General features: G+C 37.6%; 1 protein-coding gene across 1 annotated transcript in view; it reads left to right on the top strand.

Annotated features, from left to right (window-relative positions):
• The first annotated feature begins 1,015 nt into the window (after window positions 1–1,015).
• The window catches only part of MRPL3 (mitochondrial ribosomal protein L3), a 41,638-nt gene continuing 25,448 nt past the window's right edge, over window positions 1,016–17,205 (top strand). Inside the window, exons 1-6 of the mRNA XM_011977977.1 lie at window positions 1,016–1,302; window positions 2,311–2,495; window positions 3,522–3,613; window positions 5,711–5,809; window positions 13,909–14,008; window positions 16,212–16,272. Coding sequence (XP_011833367.1) covers window positions 1,211–1,302; window positions 2,311–2,495; window positions 3,522–3,613; window positions 5,711–5,809; window positions 13,909–14,008; window positions 16,212–16,272 — 629 coding nt within the window. The 5' untranslated portion in view covers window positions 1,016–1,210. The remainder of the gene's footprint in view (window positions 1,303–2,310; window positions 2,496–3,521; window positions 3,614–5,710; window positions 5,810–13,908; window positions 14,009–16,211; window positions 16,273–17,205) is intronic.

The raw sequence follows: 17,205 nt of genomic DNA, 5'->3' as shown, positions 1-17,205 counted from the left end.
AAAGTCCAAGTAGTGGCCAGAAATTGACCATTGTCTGGACCTGTTAAGCCAGGATAGCCAGATCTCTACTAAAAAGAGAAGGTTGAAATAGCTACACTTTAAAGTGCTTATTTCCAAATTTCTACAAACAGTAATCTGACAAATAAGGGAATTAGTAGAAGAATAAATGTCCTAGTCACATAGATGGTGATTAGGCTGTATCTGGAACCCAGGACAGGGGATTGTTTGTAGAGAAGGTGCATTAGCTATCTATTGCTGCATCACAAATTACCCTAAAGCTTAATGACTCCAAAAAACATTTATTTTCTCTGGCAATTTCTCCTGGTCAGGAATTCTTGAGTTGCCTGGCTGGGTGATTCAGGCTTAATGTCTTCACGAGTTGCAGCCTAGGGCTGGTGGATCCACTTCCTAGGTGGCTCAGTCATGACTGGCTAGTTGGTTCCTCTTTATATGTTCCTCACTGCAGAGCTGTTTGAGTGTATACAGGAAATGACGGCTAGCTTTCTCCATAGGGAGCAATCCAAGAGACAAAAACTGAAGTAACAATATGTTTTATGATCCAGCTCTGGAAGTCATATATCATTTCTATGGCTGTAGTCTATTGCTAACACATGCCAACCCTGTTTCAGTGCCAACTCTGCTCCTCTGCCAGATGTGTTGTTTTGGACCAGCCCTTAAATTCTGAGTCAGTTTCCTCATTTATAATACAAAAATAACTACTTCCTTTCAGGACCGTTTTTTATGATTAACAAATATAAGATTATCAAGCGCTGCTTAGCATAATGAGTTGTCCCACAACGGGCACTATGTACAAGTGTTTTCATTTTTCTTAGCGTCCTCAGGAAGTCTGTCCTTATTATTCTAAAGTTTAAACTCTGAACATCCCCTTTATTTTACCCCTGGAGAGGCGATTCAGTCCCCGCCCACTCGTACCTACTCCAACTCAGATCCAAAGCAGGACAACGGTGGAAGCGGAACTATAGTTTCCGGAGAGCGATTGCAGTGCCCGGAGTTCATTGTAAAACGCACCGGAAGTGGGTCCGGCGGCTTTCTTTCCGTCGCGGAGGGCAACGGCCGTAGACCATTCCGGTGACCCTTGCGACGACTTCCCCACGGCTGCTGCGTCCGCGTGGCGGTGGCGTGGGGACGCTCTGAAAGCAGAGCGGCGGGGCGCCCGGAAGTCGTGAGTCGAGTCTTCCCGGGCTAATCCATGCCGGGTTGGAGGCTGCTGACCCAGGTCGGCGCCCAGGTGCTGGGTCGAGTCGGGGACGGCCTGGGTGCTGCCTTTGGCCCGGGGAACAGGTAGGAAGGTGTGAGGGTGTCCTGCCTGCACAGCCGCGTCCTGGAGCAGTGGAATGGCCTGGTGCAGTTGGGCCTCCCGTGGGTGCAGGAGGAAGGGGTTCTGTTCAGACGTGGGACACAGACGAATAAGGGCCGTTAACCTAAGGAAGCACGTTGTAAGGGGATTAAAGTGGTGGTTTTTAAAAAACGCTTATGAGCCAGCCCCTAGCAGCGAACGCTGTTAACAGCAATGATATCTTACAATTAGTGAGCGTTTGCCAGGTACTGAGCGCTCTGCTAAGTGTATGAGGTGCCTTATGTAGCCTCACGGGAGCAAACTACTATCATAAAGATTACAGTTAAAACTGAAGGTTAGAGAGGTGAGTTAATTTGCCCAAAGTCACTCAACTAATAAGTAGAAAATTGGGAATCTAACCTGAATTTACCTGACTACAAAAGGAGAGTAGACTGCAGAAAGCTTTACTTCTGCTCTGACCCTCCATGCAAGAATTACACCCCTTCTTCCTGACCTCCACCCACTAAGGTCTTTCTTGGTACGTTCACCTGTTCAGAGATCATGCCTTTTGTGGATCTTTTAACTTTGCACACCCAGTTTCTTTACTTCTCTGAACCTAGGCCATGTCATTGCAGGGAGGAGGTGAGCTTATTAGACAAACATCAGCATGCCACCTTCTGCCACCTCCACTGAATGTATAACTATTAAGGTACATGTCCAAATGGGTTAGTGGCTTCTCTTGTCTAGGTAGGACTGTTTTTTTGGGAATCTGTTTATCTGCGAGGAGAAAATGAATTTTTTTTCTCCAGGGTAACGACAAACAGTTTAAATGTGAGCCTTATCCGAAGGAATGTGGGGATGAAGAAAAGGTTAGAGACATGAAAAAAAAGTATACAGAATCTAAGCCCTTTCCTAAGGCCCTGACTGCACTTTCCAATTTGTGACTTCCCTTTTCTATATTAAATGGAGGAAGTTTTAAAATTGTGGTTTGGTTTTATTTTTTCTTTTTATAGAACACACATCTGGCTTTTTGTTAGAAGTATTCATGGAAAGAGTGGTACGTGGTGGGATGAGCATCTTTCTGAAGAAAATGTCCCATTCATTAAGCAGTTGGTCTCTGATGAAGATAAAGTCCAATTAGCAAGTAAACTATGTCCTCTGAAAGATGAACCATGGCCTATACATCCTTGGGAACCAGGTGATTATTTTGTATTTGATGAGCTCTCTTTTCCTAATTACTGTGTGGCTGGACACATTTAAAATCATAGTGACTGCTTGATAAATTTATCATTTCTTTAATTTATTTTTCCTGTGCTGTGTCTGTCTGTTTTATTGTGGTTTGTTTTGCAAGTTTATTTCCAACCTCCTAGTCTAGTTTCAGTGAATGCCTGATGATAATAAAGACCTCCTTGAGAAGCTGTTTTATAGGTGAAGGGAGAATCATTCTGCATACATTCTCTTGTTTACTTCAGCTAAAAAGAATATAAGTCAGGAAAGAAAGGCTGGAAGAGTGTGATGTAAATTGTAATGTGTTGCATGGATGTTCAGTTGGGATGTTGTAGCACTGTAGATTTGGAAAGCATAACCCCTGAATCAGCTCTTGGTGTCTAGAAAGATGCTAAACCCATGTGTGGCCAGACCAAGAGGAATAAGGCCTTTTCTATTAAGTGTGTGGTCCCTGGTTAGGGTTTATTGTGACAGTTGTGTTGAATTGGTTATCAGAACTTCTTAATGAGGCAACTTTACCAGTTTATGCAAAGAATCTAAGTGTCTTGTTGTAGACGCACATATTTTAGCAATATATGACCAGTTTTGACATCTCTATAGCCTCAGCTATCTTCTCAGAGTCTGAGTAATAGATGTTTTCTAATGAATAAAGTTGGGTAAGAATTGATACTAGGAAAGCAAAATGATGGATTTATCATGCCCTGTATGAATGCCATTATTTTAAAACCAGAATATATCTAACTTTTGTATTTTCTTTATTTCATGTATTTATGTTTGTTCATTTTACAAATATTTATTGAGCACCAATATGTCATGCCAGGCATGGTTGAAGGCACTTAGGTCTGTAAAGAACAGTCCTATTTTACTCTGAATATATTGGCATATTTCTTTTGTGCCTGCTCCTCATACTGAAACCTGACTTTAGGAAAAACGATTTCATCATGTTGGCGAGCGTTGCAAAAGCTTTAATTCACATTGCTTTGGTTTTAATTGCCAGGTTCCTTTAGAGTTGGCCTTATTGCCTTGAAACTGGGCATGATGCCTTTATGGACCAAGGATGGTGAAAAGCACGTGGTCACATTACTTCAGGTAAGAAAGAAACAGAAGGTGTAAGAGATATCTATGTGTTTCAAGATCTGTTTGTGCAAACCTTAACAAGAACTATTTGTATCCTGAAACATGGAACTGTATGGTGAAGAAAGGGGTAATGTTGAACATAAATAGTATTAAAGAACTTATGGTGGTTTCAGGAATGCCCTCACCCTTGCCTGAGCAATGGCCTTCTGATACTGGTATTTGGATAACCGGAACAATGAATTTCTTTTTTTAAGTATAACCTATCCTTTTACAGATCCCCTTGTTTACTTTATAATTGGAAAAACATCTCAGTCCCATTTTGTTTTCTTTTATGGAATTCTTTCAACTCCAAATTACAGTTTTGATCTTTTTGCTAACAGAATATAATACTCTTGTCTGGTGAGGCTGCATTTTGTTCACTAAGATAAGCTGTAGTCTAATGGGTAAGAATGTGGGTCCTGAGACCAGAATACCTGAGTTGCAGTCCTGATTCTGCCACTTACTAGTGTGTTCCTTGGAGCACTGTGCCACATCTGTAAAAGATAATCTATTCTGTAAAAGAAATAATTGTGACCTACCTCAAAGGGTTATTGTGTAGATTGCACAAGATGATAAATGTCAGGCACTTGAAACAATGTCGTGTGTCCACTATAAGCTACTATTGTCTTTATCATTATTATTATTGTTGTTGTTATTATTATTATAGAAAGATACTGGTAAGTGATCATCACTCCCCAAATCACTTTGAACAACTCAGTTGATCCTTGGGGCTTAGTCTTAGGCAAGTAATGATACAGGTGATGTAAAGTGCTTAGAGTGCTAATAAGGCACAAAGAGTCTGTAGATCCTTTTCTCATTATTATTGGCTCTGAATGACCAAGTATAAGACAGTAGTTTTGTGAACTCTGAGGAAACTGGTGGGGGCAGGGGACTTTCAGGAATGGCTGGTGGGATTGTAAATTGGTACAAAACCATTTTGGAAAACACTTTAGCATTATGTGGCAAAATTAAGACGGGTAAGTCTTGTAGTCTAGCAATTCCGCTTCCAAGTATTACTAGAAAACTTGAGCAGCATCATCACACTTAATCCCAGCAAACTAGAAATAACCCAAGTATCTGTCCACAGTAGAACAGGTAAACAAATCATGTTATTTTCACATAATGAAATGTTGTACAGCAATGAAAGTGAACAGAATAGAGCTACACACAATATAGATGAACTTTACAAATAAGTGAAGTAAGACATGAAAGAGTACCTAAAATCTGATTCCATTTATATAAAGTTTAAAGCAGGCAAATCTAAATACATTATTAAGCAATACTTTCCAAAATAGTAATTACAATGAAAAGTAAATGGCTACCATAAATGTCAACAGTTATTTCTAGGGCAGTGCTTCTCAAACTTTAGTGAACCTCAGAATCACTTAGAGGTCTTATAAAACACAAAGATTCTGATTCAGTAGGTCTGGATTGAGGCCTGAGAATCTGCATCTGTATTAAGTTCCCAGGGGATCCTGACACTGCTTGGCTGGTGACCATACTTTCGAGTACTCCTGCTCTAGGGTAAAAAGATGAGGAGGTGACTGGGAAGAGACACACACGGGCTTTTGGGATTCTACTTTTGAGCTGGGTAATGGTTGCATGTATATTTTGTTTAAACTCATTTTATTTTTTATTTTTTTGAGATGGAGTCTCGCTCTGTTGCCCAGGCTGGAGTGCAGTGGTGCAATCTTGGCTTACTGCAAGCTCCGCCTCCCAGCTTCTCGCCATTCTCCTACTTTAGCCTCCCAAGTTGCTGGGACTACAGGCGCCCCCCACCACGCCTGGCTAATTTTTTGTATTTTTAGTAGAGATGGGGTTTCACCGTGTTAGCCAGGATGGTCTCGATCTCCTGACCTCGTAATCCGCCTGCCTCGGCCTACCAAAGTGTGTATTTAATCATTTTTTTTAAAAAATTTTATGTTTTTAAGATTGTGGTTGGTGTTAGAGGAAAGATGAGGTAAGTAACTGTAGGGAATTCCTGTTTGTCCTAAGGTCTCAATGTGGCTGGTTTGCAATGTTAAAATATGTATTGGCACATGCTTAGTTTTTTTATGTTTGTTTATTTAGGTACAAGACTGCCATGTCCTAAAGTATACTTCAAAGGAAAACCATAATGGAAAAACGGCAGCCCTGTCTGTAGGAGGAAAAACTGTATCACGTTTTCGTGTAAGGATGTATTTTCATAGCTAGAATACTGCATTTTTCATCAGTTTCAAATCTGGATGAGTTTGTGTTTTGAGATTGTTCCACAGCCACAAACTTGCATTTGTTTGTGAGGAAAGTTGTGTATTTGGGGGAGGCAGTCTGGTACAACCATTTTGCCCAGGAGTCTTGGAGACTCTTGAGTTTGTTCTAATACCTCCCCCTGTATCTGGAACAAGTACTTTTACCTCTGTAAGCTGTAGTGTTTGTGTATCTGTACAATGGGAATAAAAATACTACTTACCTAATAGGTTTATCACATGGATTAAATTAGGTTTTTCAAATGTGCCTGGAATATAACAGACACTCAGTAGATTTCGTTATTTTGTTATTGTTTTATGTTTCATTTCACTTTCTTCCTATGGAAAGTTGTCTTAACACTTGACACCAGGAGCACGTGGAAATTAATTTTGTGTATTCTAGAAGGAGCTTTCAGTGTTTAGGAGAAAGCTATATAAGAACCCAAATCACATTTTTTTAATAAAACATTTTTTTGTTTTAAGTAGAGTACTGAGTTTGTAGTTTGGAAAACTGCCTAGTGAGTATCTGTATTGAATAACTAAAACCAGAAAACCTTTCTCAAAATGGTGATGGCTTTCACTAAACATGTTTAGGTTTGCTAGAACATATTACTTATCTCTAAGACAAACTTTTTTTCCATTGTAAATTGTTTATGAAATGAACAAGGCAGAAGTTAGGATACAACCTATAATCTCTGACTCTCAAAACTATCAGTTGTTTATTGTGTGCCTACTAACTACTCTATTTTCTTATCATAGTTAACTTTTATTGAACATTTATTACATGCCACATGCATAAGCATTACGCCTTTTTCATTTGTTACTTTATGTAAACTTTTTAGCCTCTGAGGCTAACGCAGTTAACTAACTCATTCAAAGTCACCCACTGGTAAGAGGTAGAGTGGCAGACTCCAGAGCCTTATTTAAGTGTGTCTTGATATCTACCCCCTGGGAGCGCATAAGCTAGTGAGGAAGTTATACAAATAAACCAGCCATCTCAGTACAATATTATAAATCCAAGGAGCACAGAACCAGAGACAGCCAATTCTGCCAGGGAAAATCCCAGGAGGTTTCACAAGGAGGAGAATAGAAAGGAAAATAGGTGTTAGAGGCATTCCAGAAAGAATGGCCTCTGCAGATGCAGAGACAACATGGAAGAGCATGTGTTCTTGGGAAGAGAAGTGTAATGTGGCTGCATTTTAGTGTGCAGGCCAGGCCAGTGTCGGGAGGGTGGTGAAGCTGCAGCTATCAAGGTAGTGTGAGGTTTAGACTTCATCTTATGGACTTTGAGGTGCTTTCTGAATTCTTTAGGTAACTTGTTCAAATTGTTAAATTAGTTATCTAAGATTTTAAAAATCTAGCAGGAGGAAAGACTTTAGGAGATTGTTTTAAGAGATCAGGGGAGAGTTGATAAGAGCCCTTAGAAGCAAGGCAGTTGCATTGAGATTGGAAGGGGCAGGAATTGGAAAGGACTGGGTGGGAGGACACAGCTAGGTCAGTGCTGATGACATACTCTGGGATAGGAACAAGGAAAGGGAAGCTTTGGAGGAAAGAGATGTTTGAGATGTTCACAAAATCATAGTTCTATAAATGGTGAGAAATACTGATTAGTCAATAAGTGGTGGTGGATATCATTGAAATCTGTGACATGGTTTATTTTTTTTCGTGTTAGAGAAATTAGCTATTTTTGAGTATTATGGTAGCATAGACCATTTATTTTTCTTTACAACTTTGTAATAATATCTCTCCTGCTATTCTTAACAATTTATTGACTAACAGATTCGGGCTTCAAATAACTCCATAGTAATTATAGCGTACAATGAGGTATTTATGGGAACTTTTTTAAAAAATCAAGTGTTTGACTTTTTAAAAATGTATTAATATGTACCAGCCTTCATATGAGTAAATCTTTGGTTTGATAGATGCCACTGTTTTCTACTTGATTGTACTTCTGGGTTTTTGTAATGACTAGCATCATCATCTTCATTTTCATTACGAGTTTTGTAAATTGATGACTTCATGGCCTTGATATTTGTGAATCAAGCATGTTAGGGTAATCCCTTCTGCCCCAGCAGGTCTGTGAAGATTGTTTCCCCTGAAATATGAGGTGGCGAGAGAGTAAGTGATGTGGGATCAGAAGAGTTGAGTTCTAATCCTGATTTCTACCTTTAGGTTCCCCTTACTCACCTTTTGAACATCTGTTTTCTTACCCATAAAAACAAGGAATAGTACTTGATGGTCTCTAAATTCTCTTCCAGTTCTGAAAGTCTCACATTGGTTCTCAGAATATTTTACTTCTCAAGAAAAAAAAAGTTTGGAGGAAAAAAGTACATGGGAGCTCAGTTTATTCTATTTTACTTAGTGATGAAGATGTGTTATAATCAAAATTTTATGAAAGTAATACTAATAGTATTAACTGTAACAGTACTAATAATTAAAAATATTACAGAAATGATAGGTACTGCATTTCATAGTCAAGGCTGTTCACACATTTTTTTCTCTTTAGCTTATTCCGATAGCTTTATTCTCTTCAGTGGTTACATAGCACAGCAGGGTGATTTGGATGTTATGTTCTAATGTTCTGGATTTTGACCCACTTAATTTACATAAACTTTGAAAACTTCACTTCTCTAGCATAGAAAGTACTGCAAAGGCGCTTCTTTCTTCAAGATACAAAATTTCTTCAAGATACAAAATTTCTAAGTCCAGATGACATTTATTACAATATCAAGAAAAAAGCTTTGTCTATAAACTGACCTTTCTTCCAAATGAAATGTGAAAATGAAGTTTTAGAATTATTTGTAAATACAGCATTTTTGTTTGAAAACAAAGATTTTTGAAACTAAAGGTATACAGACTTCATATTGTAGCTCTCAAGAAAAATTGCAAATAGATTGATTTTAGAGGATTTTTTAAAAAACGAAGACCTATGAATATAGAATTTCATACATCTAAACATTTGGAAATTAATTAAATCACTTTTATTTATAATAATGTTAGAACTGTTTTCATCTGTAAAGAATTTATGCCTCCAAGAAATTAGACTACGTTGCCTTTTTATTTTGTACCTTATTATAAATAAAAACTGATGTGGTACATAGTGTTTTTGAATGAGGAAGTTAAATGGCCTTCAACATTGATTAAATCAATTCGTCTTAGGAGGAGAGGTATTTTCATTGTGGGAAGGATAATTGCAGAGAACTTTGAAGTGGGGGAAAAGAATGCAACCTCATAGATGGGATTATCCAAGTGTGACAATACTGTCAGTCTTTTAAATTGCCTTTTGAAATCATTTACTTATTTAGAAGTTTGAAAAAAAAAAAGTCTTTCACACTGCTTCTGGTTTTAAGTCTACTTGAGCATTTAATTTTCCTCCTGACTGAGACCTAATTTTATAATATTTTGATTTTTGATTTTAAAATAAAAAAGTGTTTATTAGTGAAATTGGATGATAATCAAGAAGTATGTTTTACCTTGATTCTATTTATGGTTTAGTCTAAAAAGTTACTTAGTTTGAGATGTTTATATTGTCTGTTTTGTATTACTAAAATAGTAAATGATTTTCCTCAGAAACTTCCAGGTATGCTTAAAAAACTGATATTAACAAAATAATACACTTTTAAAATCATGTGGAATATGTGAATGTCAAAAATAAACTTGATTCTAAAATTTAATAAATCTGAATTTTATACATCAGGAAAATAATTTCAGGGAGCCATACTGTTAAATGAAAATTTTGTGTTTGTACTTGTTGCAGAAGTGAGTATGATTGAAGATGAAAAGCAGGGTACTTGATAATAGTGGTGTTGGTTGTTAGTGTTAATTTCAGCATGTAGGAAATAAAATAATAGAGAATGATTGGAATGAATTTGTGGTATCACTCTTGTGGAGGAAAGGATAGCTTCTTGAGAGAACTCTATGAGGTATAAAACACTCTTCAGTGGACATCAAAGTAGAGCTTCTCAACATTTGTTGTATGGCTCTACTGGAGAGCCCCAGGGAGATTCCTGGTAAGTTGTAGACTGATCCAAAAATTAAACTTCTGTGCTTACAAGCCAGTGCCACCCAATTTCATGTCAGCTATAGGCAACTGAGTAAGTTATAAAGGGGTACTAACGGTTTACATTTTAAACTGAACAGGTAACTAAAGTTTGCTGAGTATTCACATATTCTACAAACAAGTCTGACTATGCAGGCACTTCATGGAAATTTCAGGGAAGGATACTTTGTTATTATCAGTGTCATCTTGAGTTGACTAGGGTTTTTCAGTTGCTGCTATTCTTGTTTTTTAAATTATAAGTTACTATTGGTTTGGTTTTATAGTAGTTTCTTGCCGATTTGTTCATCCTCAGAGCAAGTCATGATGTATCTTTCAGGCCTATACTTTTACAGTAACTAGACCTGAAGATTGAGGCCACAAACACAGTAACGTTGTGTTCCAAGAACTGATGCCGCAGAAGAGTAGAAAAGTGGGAGGAGTTAGACAAACTTTATACCCAGATGGATGCCTGTCCTTTGTCTTCTGTTTCTTTTCATTGTTCATTTAGCCCACTTCTTTATTGTCTAACCTGCCACTGTGCTTAGCTGTAAAGTTAGAGACACAGATGAATAAAAAACAGCGTTTACCATCCCTGTGCTCACAGGTCAGCATGCTGACCAACACATGAGTAGATAAGTGTATGGTGATATGGACAATAATTGAAATATATTCCAGTGTCTAGTGTTGGTATAGACAAAGGAGCAATGTGCTCTGGTAAGGCTGCTCAGAGAGGGATCTGGATAGGAAATATAACTGAATTTAGTACTGGAGACATGTACTTATATTTCCCAGTGTGAAGGGTGCGTCTTCGCCAGAATAAAACCAACACGTATACGTCTACCTGCTGTTCGCTCTTCCTCAGCTTTGAAGCTTTAGAGATTTAGGGTAGGGAGATCACAGCTGAAGAGAGTGATGCAGACAGATACTGGTAAGCATACATAGAGTACAATAGCCATTGGGGACCTGCAGGGTCTTCATTTATGGTTAGAAAGTTGAGGGAGAGGGAACAGCAGGAAAATAGATGTACTATGTTATATATTGTGATGAAAGAGGCCCTCTTCACATCAAGAAATAAAAAGTGGCATAACTTTTTTGTCAAGTCCTATAGCAATCTATATCGAGTCTTAAGAATTAAGGTTGGGAGGAAGACCCAGGAATTATAAGAAAATAAGGTGCCCATAGGTTTTGTTTTTAATGACACTGGTTGTAGTGATGTTTACAATAGCAGGACAGAAGGCAGGAGTGGAGAGCAGACAGCAGGATCTACCAGGAGCTGGGGATATAGCAGCAACTAAAGCAAGTCTCCGCTTTCAGGAAGCTTACATTTGGGTAGGTTTGGGGGTGAAATGGGGAGGCCCTTATATAGAACAGGGATCCCCAACCCCCGGACTGTGGACTGCTCTGTGGCCTGTTAGGAACTGGACTGCACAGCAGGAGGTAAACGGCAGGAGAGTGAGCCTTAGTTACCACCTGTGCTCTACCTCCTGTCAGTCAGATCAGTGGCAGCATTAGATTCTTACGGAGCACGAAACCTCTTGTGAGTTGTGCATGTGAGGGATTTAGGTTGCAAGCTCCTTATGAGACTCTAATGCCTGATAATCTGAGGTGGAACAGTTTTCATTCTGAAACCGTCCCTCCTGCTGCCTCCACTGGTCTGTGGAAAAATGGTCTTCCGTGAAACCAGTCCCTGGTACCGAAAAGGTTAGGTACTGCTATCATAGAAGACATAGAAACAGTAAAAAATGTGTATCATGACACATGGAGATAAATGCTTTGAAGGATAATACTAAAAATGTAAAGGATTTTTCTCGAAAGCTTCCTGGTATGCTTAAATAACTGGTATTAATGAAAATAATATACTTTAATAAAATAAAAGTAGGCTGAGGGGTTGATAAGTGACAAAAAATGGTGCTATTTCAGATTGAGTAATTAGACAGGGTAAGTTGATATTCTTATCGATACCTGAATAAGTAAGGGAGCCAGTCATGCAAAAATATGACAGAAAAGCATTGTAGACAGAGGCAATAGGATGTGCAAAGGTCTTGAGGCCAGTGTGTAATGTGTTCTTGGGCCAATAAGGGAGTGCATTTTTTTCTGAAGCAGGCTGAGTCAGGAGGAGAGTAAAAGATGAGGTCAGATTGTGTAGAACCTTTTAAACCATGGTAAGGATTTAGGACTGGATTCTACAAGAAGTAGAAGCCACTGTAGATATATGATATGGCTTGAGTTTTAAAATGATAATGCCAGCCTGTGAATTGAAAACAGACTAGAGAGTCAGGAGTGTGGAAGGTTGGAGACCAGTTAGGAGGCTATTGAAATAATCCAGGCAGAAGATAGTGGATGAGGTTGACGTTGGGATGGGGTGGTAAGTGGTTGGTGTGGGCTGTATTTTTAAATAGTCTGGAGGAATTGCTGATGAATGGGACATGAAATGGGAAGAAGAAAAGAATCAAGGGTGACTATAAGATTTTTGGCCTAAACAGCAGCATTGTGGGAGTTACCTTTTTTATTGAGATTTGGACAAAGGCCAGGGAAGGGCAGGCTTGGTTAAGGGAGTTCAATTTTAGACACGTTAAGCTTGAGTTTCTATATGACATTGAAGTGGAGATAATGGCTTGGCAGTTGGACATAGGAATTTATAGTTCAGAGTAAAATTTGGAATTGAAGTTAGAAATGTGCAGTCATTCACATATATGAGAATCGAGGGAGTAGTAACTGGAAGCAAGTCTTTTGTGGAGAGAGTGGTCACCTGTGTTAAGCATTGCTGGTAGATTCAGTAAAATGAGTATCAACCAGTGTGGTTGACTGTATGGAGATCCTTGGTGAATGACAAGCACTTTCCATTGAGTTCTAGGGGCTGAAAGCGCCTGATTAAACTGGGTTCACAGAATGGGAGGAGAGAAAGTAGACTTGGCAAGTCTTTCCAGGAGCTTTGCTGTAAGGGGGAACAGAAAAATTAGCTAAAGAATATGTGGTCAAGAAAAAGTTTGTTTTAATATGTGAATTATTGTGACATGTTATATATAGTGATAGGAAGGTCCAGTAGAACGGGGAGAAAAATGAAGATTTCTTATAAGAGAGTGGGGACAGTTTCAGGAGGGAACCATTGAATAGGTACGAAGGGGTGGGAATTGTTGCTTTTAATAAAAATATGGACAGCTTATCTATCAGCATGATTTCCAGCCCCAATTTGACATAGAAATCACGTGAGGTGCTTGAAAATTAGCAATGCCTAGACCCCGCACTAGACAGTGAAGTTACAATCTCTAAGCAGAGGGCCCTTGCCATTGGCATTTTCTAGAAGCTCTCCATGTGCATCTCATGGGTAACCTAGAGTGGAGTGGGAGGATACTACTGTTAATATACAAGTACTGGTATAGACAATTTGATTTGGTAAGAGCATGGAGAAGTTCTCTTGATTCTTTTATTTGATCAGCTCAAAGGGAGGAAGAGGAAACAGTGGTGAGGATTTTAGAAAAGGATGTGACTTAGTTTCCTTATAGAGTGTGAAAATGATTTAACCAGAGATGTTTAGGTATCTGTAGATATAACCTGGCCACATTTAAGATTCTGAAGTTTGTGGTCAAAACATTTAAATGTAACATACTGTGTTTTCTTCAAGTTCAGAATAAGTGCAGAATAGGCAGAGAGTTGATTTTTCGGGGTTTGGGTTCTTAATTCAGACAGTCTCTGGTCAGAATTTAAAAATGAGCACAACTCTTTATTTTCCTGCAGAACAGAGGTCTTTCCCAGTGTACTATATGTGAACACTATGTACATGGTTGTAATCTTAAGTAGTGAGATTATTCACAGAGATGTGATAAAATATAGCTATAAATCTCACCTCCCTTAAATAAGGGGAATTGGGTGCCCTTTGTTCATTAAGGAATAAGGTATGCTTTGATTTATTTTCTGGGGTGCTAATAACTTGGTTTAGATCTCTATGCATTCAGTTCCACTTTGAGTATTCAATGTATTACTTATATGTGCTGTTTTTCGTCTAGAAAGCTACACCCGTATTGGAATTTTACCGAGAACTTGGATTGCCGCCAAAACAGACAGTTAAAATCTTTAATATAACAGATAATGCTGCAATTAAACCAGGTAATTTGAGGTCGGGGAGAGGAGGGAGGTAAAAATACCCAAATATGCAATTTGTTTAATGTCAGCCCTTTCAATAAAGCTACATCTAAAATGCAAAGTCTCACTTACTTTTAAATACAAAACTGTATCTGATTTAATCACGAGGAACAAACAAGCCTTTTTTTTTTTTTTAAAGTGGAAAAACCTGTAGAGAACTCTTTGCTTTGCGTGAGAGAGGGAGGAACACTTTTGTTTTTAATATAGAGAGAGTTTAACATTTGAAAAAGCCACCTCAAAGAAATACAGTAACTTTTAAAATTCAAAGATCATTGGTCATAGACTGGCATTCATGAAAAATAGCCAGGCTCTTGCTTCGATAGAAGAACTGGAGAAAATACAACAATGGAAGGGACTGACCATAGCACCTCAATGTAAAGATTCTTACTTAAAAATTCCAAGATATTTTGCCTAATCCATGAAATGTCAGAGTAAAGATTTGGCATATGATTATATTGGCTCATATGGTTAGCAAAATACAACATTTTGATGTCTGAACTTCAGAAAAGCTCCCTGATCTCTGAACTTGAGTTCTGACAAGAAGACAGTAGAATGCTGTTTTAAGATTTGGTATTTAATGTCTGAACTAAACTGCTTTAAGTAAAATACAGATGCAGTAGGCTTTTATTGGTGTGACGGGGTCAGCCTTGATATAAGGTAGAATTAAAAGTATTCTTTGAAGTTAAAATTTTGCAATTTTAAGGCAAGGTAAATGGAATTAAATATAAAAATTAGTAGAAGTACTTGGGTCATTGTGTATTAGAATGGTTTATAATGGAACTACTTTAAATATAAAGGGATAGTTCTAAAATACTTGTATAGACAGTTCTGAAGCACTTTTTAATATTCTCTTTGGTATTAACACATCTGACTTTCTTAAACTCTAATAAAGATAAAATTAAGCCCACATTAACTTTTGCTGTAGCTCAAATCATATAAAATTGTTTTTTGGGATCCAAATGGTCAAAAATCAGCAGTTCAACCTCATAAAGGTCACTTTTAATTTCTTTTTAAAAAATTAATACTATTTTGATTGACATCATAATTATATACATTTATGGGGTGCAGTGTGATGTTTTGATAGTATGTAGACAGTGTGGAATGATTAAATCTCTATTTTCTTCATTCAACGTTTTTCTCTGCCTATATAAATCCAGGTTGGGTTGTAACTTAAAGGAGGTCCCCCCCGAAATCGTACAGCACTTTGCTGCTTGTATTAAATAAACTATAACTATAATCAACTTTCAGTCACATTCTCTACTACAGTGGTTTCTGCCATTTAAAAAAGTGTATCTTACTTGATGATGTTAATGTTTATTCTTCACCAAGATTAATAAATGTCTTGCTGTCAGGGGCAGTGTCTTACATTCTTGAATTTCTAGCTGCACGTATTTGTAAGTGCCCTGTAAATGTTTGCTAATTAATTGCCAAATAGTTCTCATAAATGTTAGTTTCAGGTTTATGTAAACAATATTATGAAGGGCTTTGATTCATCACAAAATTTAAAAACTTTTTAAATAACATTTCTGAAGTACATTTAAAGTAAGACTTTATTTACATACAACTGGTTTTGTAAACATTTCTATATAAAATTAAGAGTATCTATAAAGGCAATTTTTTGCTATTCTAAATATCTAAGCATGAACTGGAGAACTGTATTTTATTGGTACAATGAGGAGTTCACCTAAAATATGATATGTAGAGGCTTTATATAGATGTCATACATACCCACGATATGAGGGACTTGGGTTCAAGTAATTGTTTCCTGTTTGTCCAGTGGGTACAAGATATTTAATGAAGCCCCAACAATTTTTAGTTATTCTTGTTTTTGTTTTCCCAATGTGAAAACAAGAAATATATCTTAATTTAATATACTATTCACTAAAACAACCAAGAATCATCAAATTTATGTGTTTGACAGCAAGAACACTGTGTTGTCATCGGGATCTCTCATTTCAAACAGCACCACTTTTGGTCTCTGTGAAGTCAGTCAAAAGACACGTTTGTTGAATAATTTCATTGTTTGGATGTTTCTAATTGCAGAAGAGAATCTCTTACCATTTTGAAATCAGATAGCTCGAAGCCTTCCTGGATATAGTTTATGTTGCATAAAGTTGTTTCTGTGCTGTCAAATTTCATATTGATTTTTCATTTTTTTTTCTTAAAGGCACTCCTCTTTATGCTGCTCACTTTCGTCCAGGACAGTATGTGGATGTCACAGCCAAAACGTAGGTCCTCATAGCGAGTTCTCTTTTCCTTTTGTTTTCATCTATTAAAAGAGAACAGAGTAAGTGAAAGAAGTACAGTCTTTCAAGTCAGTGAATAAAGGATAAATATATTTCTCATTCTGAATTCAAATCTTTAATGCTACCTACGATACTGGTTTTTAAATTGTGCCAAATTAATTGTATGTAAACTGTTCATATCAGGTTATAGCTTTTTATTTATTTGTTTTTTTATTATACTTTTAAGTTCTAGGGTACATGTGCACAACATGCAGTTTTGATACATAGGTATACATGTGTCATGTTGGTTTGCTGCACCCACCAACTCATCATTTACATTAGGTATTTCTCCTAATGCCATCTCTCCCCCAGCCTCCCACCCCTAACAGGGTGTGGTGTGTGACGTTCCCCGCCCTGTGTCCAAGTGTTCTCATTGTTCAGTTCCCACCTATGAGTGAGAACATGCAGTGTTTGGTTTTTTGTCCTTGTGATAGTTTGCCGAGAATGATGGTTTCCAGCTTCCATGTCCCTGCAAAGGACATGAACTCATCCTTTTTTATGGCTGCTGCATAGTATTCCATGGTGTATATGTAACACATTTTCTTAATGCAGTCTGTCATTGATGGAAATTTGGGTTGGTTGCACATCTTTGCTATTGTGAATAGTGCCGCAATAAACGTATGTGTGCATGTGTCTTTATAGTAGCATGATTTATAATCCTTTGGATATATATCCAGTAATGGGATTGCCGGGTCAAATGGTATTTCTAGTTCTAGATCCTTGAGGAGTCACCACACTGTCTTCTACAATGGTTGAACTAGTTTACACTCCTACCAATAGTGTAAAAGTGTTCCTATTTCTCCACATCCTCTCCAGCATCTGTTGTTTCCTGACTTTTTAATGATTGCCATTCTAACTGGTGTGAGATGGTATCTC

This window comes from Mandrillus leucophaeus, unplaced genomic scaffold (assembly GCF_000951045.1).
Source record: "Mandrillus leucophaeus isolate KB7577 unplaced genomic scaffold, Mleu.le_1.0 Scaffold186, whole genome shotgun sequence".
Lineage (NCBI taxonomy): Eukaryota > Metazoa > Chordata > Mammalia > Primates > Cercopithecidae > Mandrillus > Mandrillus leucophaeus.
This window is presented reverse-complemented; position numbering and strand designations above follow the sequence as displayed.